This window comes from Vombatus ursinus, unplaced genomic scaffold (genome assembly GCF_900497805.2).
Source record: "Vombatus ursinus unplaced genomic scaffold, bare-nosed wombat genome assembly UNPS02014774.1, whole genome shotgun sequence".
NCBI classification, from domain to species: Eukaryota; Metazoa; Chordata; class Mammalia; order Diprotodontia; family Vombatidae; genus Vombatus; species Vombatus ursinus.
In genome coordinates, this window is record NW_020954552.1 from 545896 (window position 1) to 562995 (window position 17100).

The window sequence follows — 17100 nt, forward strand, 5'->3', positions numbered from 1 at the left end:
TAGATAGATAGATAGATAGATAGATAGATAGATAGATAGATAGATAGATACTGTGGCAAAGCATTCCTAGAAGCACCTTTTGTGGTAGAAAAACTGGAAGGAAAGTACATGGTCATCAATTGGGAATATGAATGTAATAAAATCTCATTGCATTGTAAGAAATTATGTATATCAGGAACTTAAACATTCACTTGCCATTGGTGGATCAAGAAAGACAGTGTAGAAGTGTTTATTTAAGTTGCATCTTCAAGGAAAAGAGGAACTCTGTGAGGTGGATGTAATAAGGGAGTGCACTAAAGGCATGAGGGATGGCCAGGACAAAGGACTAGAGACAGAGATAGACTGTTGTATGATGTCACAACCTGCCAGGGGGCCAATACTTAAACCTCATCTAAATATTTGCAGGACTGTTGAATAGGCGCTGTCTCCTTCCAAGTCCATGTCTTTTGATGAGTTAAATCAGGGGGTTGGCCTTCTCCTTTTCTTTTTTACTTTTATTTATTTATTTTTATTTTATTTTTTTTAGGCAATTGGGGTTAAGTGACTTGCCCAGAGTCACACAGCTAGTAAGTGTCAAGGGTTTAGTCTGAGGCCAAATTTGAACTCAGGTCCTCCTGACTTCAGGGCCAGTGCTCTATCCACTGTGGCCTTATCCTTTTCTTAGTGGTTGTCTTCTTCAATGCCATCTTCTTTCCTTGCTGCTAGTCAGATCCCCTCATTGGACACTGGACCTTGAGACCTTTCAAATGCCTCTAAGCCTAGAGATGTCTACCTTGAGAACAATAGTTACTTACCTCCTTGGGAAGGAAAGCAGAAAGAGGACCCTTCCCCTTCATTCCCGCCCCCCCTCCAGCTCTTATGGGGAGTCTGGTGATAGAGAGCATTATTTGCCAGAAAGGATAAACTCAAAGCAAGAACAAAGATAGTTTCTTCTTTTTAAAAGGTTCTTTCCACTCAGTAGCCAAGGAGGGTATTGCTTTGCCGTTTTAAAATAACAGAGGACCTACATCCTTCAGACCTGAGTCACTTTCATGATCAGATCATCCTCAATAGGGAATATTGAGCCAACACATGTGGGGTTGATAGGAACCAATACAGGCAAATCTGAGTGTGTTGCCTGAGACAGTGCTCATTACAATGAAAAGGCTTCTATTAGGGTGCTAGTAATAGTAGATTTCTCTTCAAGTATTAACTTGATATGGAGAGTCTAATCATGAGAAAATTGACATGAAGAATTGTCATTGGATGATTTTTTAGGTTAATGGCAACCCATAAAATTAATAAAATACAAAACATCCAGTGGTCCTATCAGCCCTTCTATTTGTGCAGTGATAGTGTGGAAGGGGTGGAAAAGAGAAAGGGGGGGAGATCTCAGTAGGGGGAAGGAAAGGGTACTTAGAATCACACAAGGTCTGTCTACAGATATTAACTGTTGATAGTCCTTGATTCTAATTGTGATATGAAATTATATATCCAAAAAGAGCTGGCCTTTTACATGAGTAGAATAGGCTATTGCCTACATATTGTGATTGAGGACTACCAAATAGGTTCTCCCTTAACAAAAGTTACCTCTCTTCATTTACTGCTTGAAATTTCATTAGTGATTAATTGGAGGAAGGGGGAGGTATTAACAAATAGCTACTTTTAAAGCGTAAATACCCTGGGGGTTGGGTTAAACAATCATAAAATAAAGTGTGTTTAATACTGTAGTAGATATTCTTAGATATATGAAGGTATCTTATGACCTTGTAACACATTAGGCTTGCTATCAAGTCATGGACCCCTACTTTGGATTTTACACCACAGCTCAGGAAGGACAAGTCTGATTTAGGGGGCAGAAGGCAACATGAGAGTCGTCCATGCTGGCTGATAAAGGTGGAAGAAAATCTGTAAAAGGAGGTTGGAGAAGGGAGCCATAAGGAGATGACAAGGAAAGCAAACTACCTGCGTTGTAATTTGGCCAAGGTTGACCGAATCCATACACACGATATTCTGTGGTTCGAGTTCTTGATTTCAGATATTGCTGTATTTTGAATTGGGAAGAAGGCTTGGAAATTTAATAATCATTCTGTGCAACCTATAGTCCATTTAATTATTTTTTAAAAGGAGTAATTACTTCCCCATATAGAAATGCTATTGAGTTTCATGGGGAAAACATGCTACAGCTAATACAATTATATTTTATCTTCTACTCTGAATTATTTATAGCACCCCCTCTTTCTAACTCTACAGCAAAACATCATTAGAATATATCTTGTAGCTATCTCATCATTTCATTCCTCCATTGAGGCTTGTGGATCAATTCTCACCCTGTTATACTCTCCAGAATAATGAAACTAATTTGGGATCTTGCTGTGGAATTAAATGCTCATACAGATCCCTACCCCTCTGAGACCATAAACATCTGCCATAAAATTTCTTATAGCCAAAACAACCTTACAATTACCAGTATTATTGTATAACTGTCAGAGGAATAAGTGAACTTAGGTATCTGGAAGAAATGTTCTGGCAAAAAGTATATTGCCAGCAGTTTATTCTCTGAGAATTTCTGGCACTAAAAAAACATTCCATTATTAGTAGTTATTCCATTTTTCTTATAGTCTTGAGAGATAAAATTGTAATTGGGCAACATTTTATAACAATTGTCCATCTTTTTCTTAAAAATTTTTCTGACACTTTCAATCAGAAAGTCAGTCAGAATGCATTCCCTAGGTACTTAGTTGCACTTGGCATTATACAAGTTAAGCAATGTGATCCTTGCTCTCAAGGAACTTAAAATTTAAAGGAGAGCCCTAAGTGTGGGATAAGCATTCAGTGAAAGACACAGAAACAGAAAATTTAATTCAAGCAGAGGGGAAAGACCCTATTTTTGAGTGGCAGATGGAGGAGAATCATCAAGAGAACTGCATATTTATGTCAGAAATGGCCAAGGGAAATTTCCTTTTTTTCTTCCAATTAGACAGGGAAGTTCTTTTGTTGCCAGATTTTAAGGAGCTTATTGAACATTTAGAGGTAACTGAGAAAGCCATGGCAAGAAAGGGTATTCCAGGCTTAGGCTACATCTTGGGAAAAATTAAGTGGAAGGTAGATAATTGGATAAATGGAGTAGCATGAGCCTGAGAGGCACATTGGGAAGTAGGAAAAGACAAAGGAAATGTTGTAATCTGGTTGAACCTGCACTACCACAAAGAATTTGATCATAAGTGCAATGAAAAGCAAGAAAGGGGGTGCAGGGAGGGAGTGTTATAATTGTATTTCAAGATGAGTTGAAGTAGTACTTAGATTGGTGGTGTAGAGGTGATGATGCTGGATTTTTGAAGGCTGTGGCAATTGAGCTTAAGCTTTGACAGGTTGTGCCAAGCTCAAAGACTTCCAGTATGGTGCTGGTGGGTCACTCCCCCTATATAAAGAGAGGCATATTACCAATAGGCTAGCTACTAGGTGATGAATTCTGGATGTCCTTTACACCTGGAATGCTCTTTCTACTCACATTTATGTCTTGACATACCTTTTCATTCAAGGCTTAGCTCAAAAGCTGCCAGTGCTTTCAGCTTTCCCCTCTTCCTACCTCCTGTTGTCTATGTGACTTTGGATGTATAGTTTGGAGTACTTCCCTATTAAGGAATACCAATCAGGGATGTAACTTGAACCTAAAAATTATTTCCCCTATACTAATAATATTTAGGAGGGACAGATAAGTATAATTCTAGCCTAGGATCCTTTCTCTGAGGAAAACACAGTGGCCAACCTCTGGCACCAATCTCCTGCTTCCTCTCCTGGCAGAAATCAAAGTGTCCCTTAGAGAAAGGTAGGCAGAGAAAACTTTAAAGATATCTATCTATTCATGGTTCCCTGTGAGCCATAGCTAGACAAACCTATGTGGATACACTTAACCTATATGGACAACCCCTTCCCCCCATACACACACACACACACACACACACACACACACACACACACACACACACCCTCACATTTACATGTTCTTTTTCCCATTAGTATATAAGCTCCCTGAGGGCAGAGACTGTTTTTGTGTTTTTACATTTCTTTGTAATACCAGTGCTTAGCAGTGGTCTTTGGCACATAGTAAACACTTAATAAATGCTCATTGCTTCTTGATTGAGTGATGATTAATTTGTGGAAGTTATTTCATATTTCCTGAGAGGCAGCAGGGTAGTAGGTAGAGCACCTGACTTCTTGACACAAAGACTTTGGTTCTAATCCCATTAGATACTTAATAGAAATGTGGCTTAGGGGTGATCCCAACCTCTCAGAGCATCAGTTCCTCATCTGTAAAAGAAAATGATTAACCTAAATGACCTGGAAAGTCTGCTCTAAAGTTCTTAGGGAAAACTAGGTGGCACAGAGGATAGAAAGCTGGGCCAGGAGTCAAGAAGACCTGAATTCAAATCTGTCCTCAGACATTTATTAGATTGTGACCCTGGGCAAGTCACTTAACCTTTGTCTTCCTCGGTTTCCTCATATGTAGAATGGAGATCATAATAGCACCTACCTCACAGGTTGTTGTGAGGACCAAACGAGTTAATATTTATAAATGCTTCACATAGTGCCTGGCACTTAGAAGGTACTTAATAAATGCTTATGTCCTTTCTTCCTCCCAGCTCTAAATTTATTATCCTATGAGCTTTCTAAAAGTAATTTTGCTTTATCCACACTGAAGAGAGTTTTTACGCTTTGAGATGGGAAATGGCAACAAATGCTGATATGTCTCCTTTTAGTTTTATATAATCATCAAATTTCATCTTATATCCTTTTGGAATAATGGCACAGTACATTGTGGTGCTTGGTGCATAGTAGCAACTTAATCGATGTTCCTTGATTGATTCCTAACATTTAGAAGTTGGAGCAGCCAGGCAGCAGAGTTGATAGAGTACCAGGCCTGGAATCAGGAAGACTCCTTCTCCTGAGTTCAAATCTGGCCTCAGATACTTACTGTGTGACCTTGGGCAAGTCACTTCACCCTGTTTGCCTCAGTTTCCTCATCTATAAAATGAGCTGGAGAAGGAAATGGCAAACCACTTCAGTATCTTTGCCAAGAAAACCCCACGTGGAGTCATGTAGAGTCAGACATGACTGAACAATATTTAAAAGTACTGTTGTTACTCTCTGTAAGTGTAGGCAACCTAAAGATCCTCAAGAGGCTTTGACCTTCCTTTCATGCCTTTTTTTCTTGGGTTCACTGATCTGCCTTTCTATATTCTGAGACACACACTGACGTGTGTAGTACATTTCCAAGGGAGACAATTTGTGTTTTTCATGTGGTTTCCTCTTTAAGCAGTTAGCTCTGAAGAATGGCTAACTCTAAAAATAGTTTTAATGGAGTCTGATATGCAATGGTTCACAATTTCATTTCTTAAAAAAATTTATTTCTGTTTTAACAGGGCATTTCAGAATGGCACTGATGATCTTCCATCAGATTCTTCAGAATTACCTTTCAATCAACCGCTACATTGGATTTCTTGCATAGAACATTTCTCTCCTTCTTTCCTTAGGTGAGTGTCATAATAACTCTAACAGTGATTCTTGATGTTATAATGGATCTTGGTATCCATGGATGTAAAAATCACTATACAAAATCTTCTCTGAAGGCTTCCCATTGCCATTATTATGTATTGAGGTAGAAAGTGTTGTCTTTTCTAAAATATATTGAGACCAAGGCCCAGGGCCCAAATATTAACTCAGAATCATCTCGTGCTTTGGTGACATAATGAAAAAAATAAAAGTGAAAAGAGGAATCTAATTCATTTTAGACAATTCCCCAACCACTTTTGAGCTTCTCCCTTAGCCATTTGATTATCACTGCAATTATTGTGGGAATTAGACATTTATCTGTTAATTTGTTCAGTGTCAACAACCAAGCTAAATATCTTAGGCCTCAAATTCATAGCAGTAGGAAGACTATAAATATTGGAAAGTGATAAGCAAACACCTTCCTACATAATAGATGATAATCATAGGATCATAGAGCAAAAGCTGGGACAATAGTTAAGAGTAAGGTTCTATTGTCTCATATTTAAGTAAAGGACAGTAAAAATATAAGGAAAAAAATCTGACATATTTGTCTCAATGTCTTATCACAATTAAAGTGCATGACCCATTGGTCTTTCATTGAGCCTTTTGTTGAATTGAAAAAGATTTGTCAATAGTAACTAAGAATCGAATAATATATATTTTAAATTTCAATTCCCTCAAATTTCTGGTTGTTCTAAATATCAGTGGCTATAATATGATGCATATGCATAACATATTGACTTTATAGAAGGAAGGAAACATGCATTGATTAAGCACCTGCCATGTTCTAGGCACTGGTCTTCCTGACTCTAGACCTGTATCTTGAGTCTTCTTGACTCCAGTGGTCTACCCACTATACACCTAGCAGTCTAACATGTAGAATTGATTTGCTTAGCCATAGCCTATAAAGGTCTGGACCCACTCCTCTTCTTTCCCTGGTCCCCTGCAATCACTTGGCTGCAGTTCAAAGTAGGTACCAATCAATGACAAAGTTCTCCTTGGGTAACAAAGAGCTCATCCTCAAAGCTATTGTCTGGTACAGAAGTTCCTTTTTAGATGATCAAGACATATACTCTTAGTATTTCTGCTTTTTGATTTCACATTCATTCACTAAAAACATTTGTTAAGAATTTACTATGTTTACAGCACCGTGCTATGTTCTAGAGAAGATACAAAGGGAAGTAATTACTATTTGAGGAAGAACAGAATGCTAATAACTCAGGGGATCAGGAAAGTTTTTCCATGGGAGGTAGCACCAGAGATGAGGCCTGAAGGAAGCTAAGGATGTTGAGAAGAGGGAGTTAGGAGGGAATGCATCCCAATTCTGCAAGTCGGCCAATGGAAAGTTGCCGAAATCCCTACCCAGGCCAGTTTGGCTGCTAAGTAGATGTGTGAAGGGGAATTGTGTGAAGTAAGTCAAGAAAGGTAGTCTGAAGCTAGATTTGGAGCTTTAAATGTCAAAATAAGAAGACCTTATTTTATCCGGGAGGCAAGAAGAAGCCCCTGGCCCTCATTGACCAGGGAATGACATGGTCAGACCTGTGTTTAGGGTAAGAGATGAACAAGCAGAAATGAGGAACATGGCATCCCAGTGTTAACAAAGGCACTTCGTTTGTTTCAAAATACAAGTGAAAGTAAACATCCAAATCCTTATTTACAGTAAAGAATCAGAATTAATCACATAACCTATGATGTCATTGGCTTATAGATTTAGAAATCTAGTCCAGCCTCCTTCTTTTACAGTTGGGGAAACTGGAGGCTAGAGGCATTGATAACCTACTTGGGTTCACTCAGGGGGCAGGTTTCTCAGGCAGAATATGACAACAGGACCTCTGAAGACTCCAAATTTAGCAATCTTTGCACTGTTCTATGTTTCCTATCTCCTCAGTAATATGGTCTTCAACCTCATGAAACTTAATCTCGTTTTGCTAACCTGTTTTTACTCATTCTCTCATGTCTGGAGTTTGGGGATTTATTCTTTCAACCTGCTCTGCTTACCTGATATCTGAAATATGAAGGGGTAACCCAAATCGAGGTCCTCATTATCTAAGCCTTCAGTATCCAAATCTCTACAATGATACTTGTGTTTGGTTTTGGTGCAGATCTACTGTTTCATTGGTTGTAGGGAACTGCAGGTGAGAACATTCCCTCTATTCTTGCAGATCTGCAGCTTTTGGGTAATTTATAATCTCAGAAAATTGCCTGGGAGCACCGAGAGGATAGAGGTCTTGTTCACACAGTCAGTTTCAAAGGCAGAACTGAAAACATTTCTTCCTGACCCCACAGCTGGCTCTCCATCCACAATGCCATGCTATCTCCCTACAAGATTGGAAGAGCTAAATGAAGCAAAAGTCGTAACACAGAATTATTCTCTGCTGAGATGACCACTGATTAAAATTAGCCCCCTCTCAAACATCCCTCCCATCTTTAATAGAGTCTGTCTCTGACCATTCTGGACCATTAGTTAATGTCTTTGTTATTTCTATCTCTTATTATTGGTGATTATTGGTAGGTACTTCAAAAGAAAATTATTTTAATATCAAAAGATTAAGAGAAGTCCTTGAGAAAATTGATGAGGCTGTACAGTATTTTTGCAACGATGACCCTCTTTATGATTGTGCAGCAAAAGTCAAATGTAAGTGAAGGAGGTTACACATTGCTATTATTATCATTATCTTATCATTGTGATGATTACTGTACAATTTTATTTGGAAAAATTAGGCCAAAAAAAACCAAGCTGATTTATTATTCATTCATTCTAAGAATTATCATGTAGTTGTGATTTATAGCCTAAAATTTTGTCAAATATAAGATAGACTTATTTTCTTGATTTTTTTAGATTGAGTCCCAACCAAACCTTTGTTTTTCACTTTTACTATGAAATATTGGTCCCTGGCTTACTTGAATTCACTTAAAGTAACTGTTTTCTAATGCCAGTTATATGTATGGTGAGAACTAGAATGTCCTAAGTGAGGTTTAGGTGTCATTAAACTAACTTGTTTACTTTAACTCTTCTCCTTAGATGCCACTCTAAGATCTTTTGCCTGATACAGGTGTTGCTGAATAGGACTTTTTCCTCTGCTTCTAATTAGCACCTTATTTCTGTTGTAAACTAAAGTCAAGAACACCTCAAATTCCTACGATTTCTTTGTCAGTGGGATTATGTATTTGCCTTCCTTTCTACGCTCATCTCATTTTGGATCTGCTAAATCAGATTAGATTCTGCTCCTCACACTGTAACATTTTTGTAACATGAATGTGATATGTATTTATCATGTTCACGTTTTTAAAAATGTAGCAATTGAAGCAGCTTAATTCTCTAGGCCAGTCCTTTCTTTAAGAGGCATTTCTATATATAAAGAGGGTAACTTTTCTTTTGAAGCAACCATATGTACATTTTAAACAATATATCAGACACTTTTTCAACAAAGTATAATAGTATGTCATTCCTAATCAAGATCAATTTGTGTAGTAATAATCTATAGATGTGGGCTCTTCATTATCACTGCAATCAAAGAGGCAAGGCAATTGACCTGTGGGAGCAGGAAGGCATTAGCTGTGGTCAGGAGCCTTAATAAAAGCATCAGCCTCTGCCACTCCATAAGGCCATTTATAAACATGATATAAAACCAGAGGTAGCCCAGATTTCTGGGCAGGGGTTCCCAAATTGGCTCCTGTGCTGTGTTTTTAAAAGTGATTGTGTTGACAGAAGAGAAGGCAAGATTCACTGGTGATAATCTTCTTGTGACAGAGCCATCTGGGGAGTCATTACCTGGGTTGCTTTCCTTATGTGTCAATGGTGTGTGTATGTCCCTGGAAAAGTCTTGCACATCTGGCTGTTTTGCAAGCTTCTGGATGTCTTAGGCACATTGTACACCAAAGAACTCCAGAATGATGACTCTGGGTCATAAGTCAAAGAACAGCTACATCCTTGACACCTTATAAGCCCTTCCTACCTGTGACTATTAATAAGATTCTAAGATTCTTATATATTTTTTAAAAAGCTATTATTAAGCCATGTATCACACCTCTTCCTTGAGTTGAATGATTCCAGTTCCTTTATTTTTTCTTTATTTTGCATTACTTTTATAGATATTATTCTGAAAGCCAAGGAAGAGGAAAGGAGACATAGGTAAATAGTTTTATTTAACACAATGCTTGGCACAAAGTAAGCACTTAGTAATGCATAGTCATTTATTCATTTTCATTCATAAAGCCTTGCTGGTAATTATATTTCTGCTTGAGACTTGGCATTGGAGTTTGCTAAAGGCAAGTTTCTGTTGGCATTACAGTTTGGTAGGAATCTGCTAATTACCAATCAAAGACAGCTGAGCAAGTTAGAATCCTATCATCAGAAAAGGTAGGAGGCCTGAAATAAATAAATTAAGCCTTATTCAGAACTGCCTGCAGCACAGCTAACACATGTGGCAAGTAGGCAGTTTGCCAAATCAATTCACCCTGGAGTTAGGAGCAAGATCTACTAACAAGAATGACAGAGGCCTGAGGGTCTTCCTTACAGCAAATGTTGAAGGCAGGGGGAATTTTACAGTGACCTACAGAGAATACACCATGTTTGTGTTTCTGCCAACACAAAATAACAACTCTATGCATAAAGTACAAGTTGATCATCCTCCTGTAGGAAGAAATGAAAGGTCTGGAGGAATGCTTCTATTCTCCAGGTTTTCAGGGAGAATTACATATTTTTTCTAAGAATAGAAGAAAAGCGATCTGAAGAGCAAAAAATCACTCCTACCTTCCACCAGGAGTTTGGAAGGTGGAAGAAATTAAGTCTAAGATTATAGGACAATGAAAATATATTTGCTTGGAGTCTTACAAACTTCATCAGAAGTATTTAAAACTGAAAAGGCAGGAGAAGGAGAAAACTGCCTTTCCATGTATATATGTACATATGTATGTATATATGCATGTATATAACATATATTGTGTGCATGCATATATATGCATATAAATATGTTTACCGGATTACTTATCATAGATAGTAGAATGTCTGAGATAAGAAAAATAGTAGTATAGAGGACCAATAATACACAGAAAACCACATTCCAGAGGGGCCAACAATAAAGCACATGACCTTAGCTGTTATATACAAATTCACAAATCAACAGTATTAGCAAAGTGATCCTAATGGAAGGAAGCAGATATCATTGAGAGTAAGGAGGATGAGCCTTATGATTGAAATATGATTATCTACTTAAGAGGAACAAAACAGATAAAAAGTGTTAAAGGGACAAAGAGTCCATAGAAATGGGCCTTTAATAGGAGATAAGACTTTCAGACGTTCCTAATGAAAGTCAGTCTTAAGTAGAACTTCAAAATGCAAACCCTGGGAACAAGCAAAACCTATGAAGGTAAATTCATTTGAGCTATTGGAAGAGACTAAAAAATGATGAAGGGCTAATATAGTCTGATAGAGGGAAAAAACACGAGTGTCTCTTCAGAATTCTGATAACTGTAAGAGTCACAGAGGTAGTTAAATTAAATAAACACTGGACCTGAAGGTGCTTTGTCCTGTTTTGATGGCCTTAAGAGAGAAAATATAAAGGAGGAAATGTTGTTGATTCATTTTTGTCATGTTTGACTCTGTGACCCCATTTGGAGTTTTCTTGGCAAAGATACTGTAATAGTTTGCCATTTCCTTCTCCAGTTTATTTTACAGATGAGAAAACTGAGGCAAAATACAATTAAGTGACTTGCCCAGGGTCACACAGCTAGTAAGTGTCTGAGGCCAGATTTCAACTCAGGAAGATGAGTCTTCCTGACTCCAGGCCGAACACTCTATCTGCTAGCTACCCCAAGGAAATTAAGGGATACATTAGGGAAGAAATGAGGAAGAAAGGGTTGGAACTTACAGTTTCTCATAATTGGGGCACATTAAGAAGAGTGTAAAGCATGGAGGAGGGGGTCAGAGGAATTTCATTCTTATCTGAACCAAAGAAAGGAGGGTTGAATACACACACACGCACACACACACACACACACACACACACACACACGAGTTTGATGCAGAAATACATTAATCTAACAGGAAAACAGGTACAGGAAAAGTGGAGAGGTAGAGTAAAGTTGAGGAAGGAGTAGTACAAGCAAAACAAACTTCATTTTCAGAGGGTGCATTGTGAAGGGTAATTAAAAGGAAGGAAAGAAAGAGAACCAGTCATCTGGGGTATGTTTGAAGTGAAAAAGCGAGGTAGGGAGGCAATCAAGTAGAAGAAGCATGCTGCTTTTATTTTAGGTTGCTAGTACTTATCACATTCCTTCTCTTTCACCACCTTCTTCTCTTTTATAAAGAGGAAGTGGGGGAAGGGGCAAAGAGAAGAAAAGGTTGAGAATATATAATGGAGGGAAATACACAATCAATGATTATAGCCCTGAATGTGAATGTGGTGAATTCACTCATAATAGGGAGGAGAATAGTCAAATGGATCGAAAAGCAGAATCTAACAATTCATTGGTTACAAGAAACACTTATGAACTTAAAAATTTAGAGTTAAAATGAGGGGTTAGATAAGAGATTATTATGCTTCAGGTGAACTCAAAAAAGCCTAGTAGCAGTCACAATCTCAGAGAAATCAATTATAAAAATTGCCATAGTTAGGAGATAAATAGGTAAATTATATTATACTTAAATGTACATGAACACTGAAATATCAATACTTGATACATTTTCATAGAATGGCATAGCATCTGAATACGTAAAACCAGCTAGGTTGTGCAGTGAATAGAGTGCTTGACCTGGAATCAGGAAGACTCTAGTTTGAGTCTGGCCTTGGAGACTTGCTAGCTGTATGACCCTGTTTACTTCAGTTTTCATATTTGTAAAATGTGGATAGTAATGCACCTGAGGATAAAATGAGATATTTGTAAAGTGCTTTGTAAAACTTATTTAGCTATATAAATGCTAGCTATTATCATTAGTATTATTAATAAGGAAAAGATAGTTAAATATCAAGGAGAGGGAAACAATAATGACTGGGGACCTCAACATGCCCCTTTCAGACCCAAAGATATCTAACAAAAATTAAATGAGAAAGAAGTTAAAGACTTGAGTAGAATCTTAGGAAAGTTAAATATAATGACTGGAAATTACTGAGTGGGAATAGAAAGGAATAGACATATATTTCAGCTGAACGTAGTACATACACAAAAGATGACTCTATGCTATGGCATGAAAACCTCATAAATAAATTCAGAAAAGCAGAAATTTTGAACGTGCTTTGCTGATTATAACACAGTAAAATTATAATTAATAAAGGATACTTGAAGTGAGAATTCAGACTTACATGGAGACTAATTTAATTCTAAAGAATTGGTAGGTCAAAGAGCAAATCATGAAACAATATATAATTTTATTAAAGAAAATAACAACAGTGAGACAACATACCAAAACTTTTGAAATGCAGTCAAAATCATACTTATGGGAACATTTGCATCCTTACACATTTTACTTACTGAAAGACAAAGAACAGAACCGTGACTGGCCATGTCACCACTGAAAACAACTGGAAAAATCACATCAAAAATTCCCAGCTAAATGCAAAAATAAAAATTCTGAAAATCAAAGAAGATATTGACAAAAATTAAAGAAAAAAATAGAATTACTAAAAAAAAATGAAGTGTTTTAAAATCAATAAAATGAACTATTTCCTATTTTGGTTACAAAAAAAGAGTGAAACCAAACCATCAATATTAAAAAAAATTCTCAGCAAATAAAGAAAATTATTAGAAATGTTTTTTCTCTTTTACACTAGTAAAATAAATGCATCCAGAATAAGGAAGGATTTAATTCACTGAAAAAAGTCTTTGTATCAGATTTTTATTATAAGGGTTTGGTATCCAAGATATATAGAAAACTTACAGAAATATATAACACCAAAAGTCATTCTTCAGTGGCGAAGTGGTAAAAGGATATGAACAAATAGATAAGAAAAGAATCCAATAACAACCATATTAAAGAAATGAAGAACTCTGAGGTTCTACCTCGTACCTACCAAATTGGCAAAGATTGCCAAAAGATCAGAATAATTAATACTGGAAGAGATATGGAAAGACAGGCCCAATAATGTGTGGTTGGTAGAGCTATAAAATAGTACAACCATTCTCGAAAACAATTTGGAATTATGCAAATAAAGTGGCTAAAATGTCTATGTCCTTTGTCCCAGAGATTCCACTGCTAAACAGTGGAATTACCAGTTATTGACACAAAAGACTCTGTGTACCCCACTCCAAATATTTATAGGAGGACTTTTTTGTAGTAGCAAAGAACTAACAGCATTGTATTTGACCATTGATTGGTTAAACACATTATGGTACATGAATGTAATGGGATATTACTTTGTCTATATTGCTTATTTCCCTTTGCATCAGTTTATGGAGATCTTTCCATGCAATATAGACAATGACTACAACAGTGGAAATGGAAAGAACTACGAATCAATCTAAAATTAATGTTTCAAAATTACAAAGAACAAATATGGCCTCAAATAAGAGATAATAAAAAAAAATATATATATATATATATATATATATATATATATACCTCCTCCCACCCCTTTGCAGAGGTGGGGGAAAGAGGAATCCACAGGTATGAAACATTGTGTGTGATGGCAGATTATTTTATGTTTTGGTCAGTTTTGCTGAATTTTTTTCTCTGCTTTCTTTTTCTCTTTTTAAATCTTCTGTTATGATGGCATTTGTCTGGGAGGATTTAGAGAGAGGGACATGGGGAAATATAATAAAAAAAAAGAAACTTTTGATTATTTGTATGCCAACAAAATCAATAATTTTAATTTTTACAAAACTAAAATTCCTCAATAAGCACAAGAAGAAATAGATAATAACCCAATCTCAGAAAAAAGAAATTGAACAAGTCATTAAAAAGATCTTAAGGAAAAATAAACTTGGTAACAGATTTATAAGTGAATTCTATCAGGCATTCAAAGAACAACTATTGCCTATTTTCCACAAATTGTTGGGAAAAATAAATCATCTTAAATAGAGAGCTATTATTTGTTCATGGTTGGGCTGTGCCAATGTACTAAAAATGACAATATTTCCTATGTTAATTTACTTATTCAGTGCCATACAAATCAAACTACCTAAGGTTTACTTTATAGAGCTAGAGAAAACAATTAACAATTCCACTTTAGGATCAAAAGATCAAAATCTCATGGGAAATAATGAAAAAAAGTCAGAAGGAAGGGAGCCTATTAGTATTAGCACTCAAACTATATTATAAAGCAGTAATCATCAAAGTTTTGATACTGATTAAAAAGCAGTACAGTTAATCAATGGAACATTTTAGATCCAAAAGCAAATGAACATGGTAGCTAAATGTTCAATAAACTAAAATAAAACCCAATAAATTCAAATGATTCAATATGCAACAAAAACTACTGAGAAATAAAGGAAATCAGGCTGGTAGAAATTAAGTTTAGTCAAACATGCCACCACAATAAGTTGCAAATAGATATATGACCTAGATATAAAAGATCACATCATGAACTACTTAGAGGAGGGAGGGAGAAGATATAATAAGGTCCTGGGAAGGAGGAGATAAAGTAAGGCCCTGATTAGTGTGAATAATGAATCCCATTATCTAGTCTCATCATACTGCATATTTCCATTGGACTGGAATCATTTGCCATATCTTACATATAATTATAACTTTAAGTAATGTGAATTTGAATAATATTATCACTCCACAAGATTCATTGTTTGCACTAATCAGGACCTAGCTGTACCCTTTCACAACATTGGATAAAGGAAGAGTTCTTGACCTAACAAAGGATAAACAGTATCATATGTGGTAAAATTTTGACTAATTAAATTATATTTAAATTATTTTGACTAAATAAAATTGAAAAGCTTTTGCACAAAAAAACCCACTTAAAATTAGGAGATTAACTTGGAATTAACTTGGAAAAATTATTTGCAATAGACTTCTCTGATAAATATTGGCTATCTAAGATATATAGGGTACTGAATCAAATATACAATAGCCATCCACACTAGATAAATGGTCAAAGAATATGAATAGGCAATTCACAAAAGAAGAAAAACAAGTTATCAACAATCGTATGAAAAAAATGCTCCAAGTTAGTAATAACAAGAGAAATGCAAAATAACACAACTCTAAGGTTCCATATCATAGCCATCAGATTGAAAAAAATTATTTTTAAAGAGGAAAATAACTTGTTAGAAGGAATGTGGGAAGAGAGTCACATTAATGGATGTTGATGGAATGACCTAGCTAGCCATTCTGGAAGGAAGTTTCAAACTAAACCTAAAAAAGTGACTAAACTGTGCATACACTTTGTTCCAGCCATATGACCCTAGTGGGCAAATACTCCCAAGATATCAAAGAAAAATAAAGGGACCCATATGTACAAAAACATGTACAGTAACACTTTTTCTTGTAGTAAAGACCTGGAAGCTAAGGGGTGTCCATCAATTGGGAATGGCTGAGCAGATTATGTTATGTGAATGTAATACAATGTTATTGAACATAAGAAAGTACCAAAGAGACAGATTCAGAAAAGCTTTGGAAGGCTTGTATGAAATGATGCAGAGAAAAGTGAAAAGAACCAAGGGAAGAGTTTCCACAATGACTACAACATTTTAAAAGAAAAACAACCTTGAAAGACTTAATAACTCTGATCATGACTCCAAAAGATCAATGGTAAAGCATGCCTCTCACCTCTTGACAGATAGGTGATGGATTAGAGTAGCATAGAATGAGACATATGTTTTCAGCCATGGCTAATGTGTGAATTTGTTTTGCTTGACTGTCCTTATATTACAAGGGAGGAATTTTTTTTCCCTAAGTGGGAGGGAAAGAGAAGGAAAGTTGAAGAGGCGGAGAGGCTGGTAATAGTAATAACAAAACAAATATGAAAAAGCAAGAAAATGAATGAGAAAGAAAATGAAAATTTTTTTTCTCAATGTGGAAGAGAACAGAGGGAAATTCAGAAGGAGGCACAGACAAAAAGAAGAAATTAATGTTACATTTATTATATATTTTAAATCCATATTGTGTGTAATAGAAATTATCATCTGTAATTAAATATCATGGACATTTAAATATATAAATTATGTATAATATTCTTTTTCTGCTCTTCATACATGGAAATATTCTTGTTTGTCAAGTTTAGGATAACAGTACAAAAACTAAAAATACTGAAGAAGAAGAAAAAGCACTCATGGATGTGATTGCTAGACCACTGTCAGTCATCTTTGAGAAGTCATGGAGAATAAGAGAGGGATCACAGTACTATAGAAAGTCAAATGTTCTTCACATTTTCCCAAAAGAGAATGTGATAGAGCCTGATATCTATAGGCCACTGAATTTCAATTTCTGGCACAATTCTAGAATATATTATTAAATTGATAGATTGTAAGCATTTAGAAAGTAAAGTAGCTATCACTAAGATTCAGCATGGCTTTGTCAAGAACAGGTCATGACCTCATGCTCATGTCTTTCTTTTTTGACAGTGACATCAGTAGATCAGGGAGATGATATTACCTTATATTCTCTGGGGTATATACTGA

The 17100-nt window shown here is 36.0% G+C and overlaps 1 protein-coding gene across 3 annotated transcripts in view; it reads left to right on the forward strand.

Moving 5' to 3' along the window:
- The window catches only part of KIAA0825 (KIAA0825 ortholog), a 523337-nt gene that overhangs the window by 187980 nt on the left and 318257 nt on the right, over window positions 1-17100 (forward strand). For all 3 annotated transcript variants that reach the window (XM_027864280.1, XM_027864281.1, XM_027864282.1), the window contains one exon: window positions 5403-5513. In XM_027864280.1, coding sequence (XP_027720081.1) covers window positions 5403-5513 — 111 coding nt within the window. The remainder of the gene's footprint in view (window positions 1-5402; window positions 5514-17100) is intronic.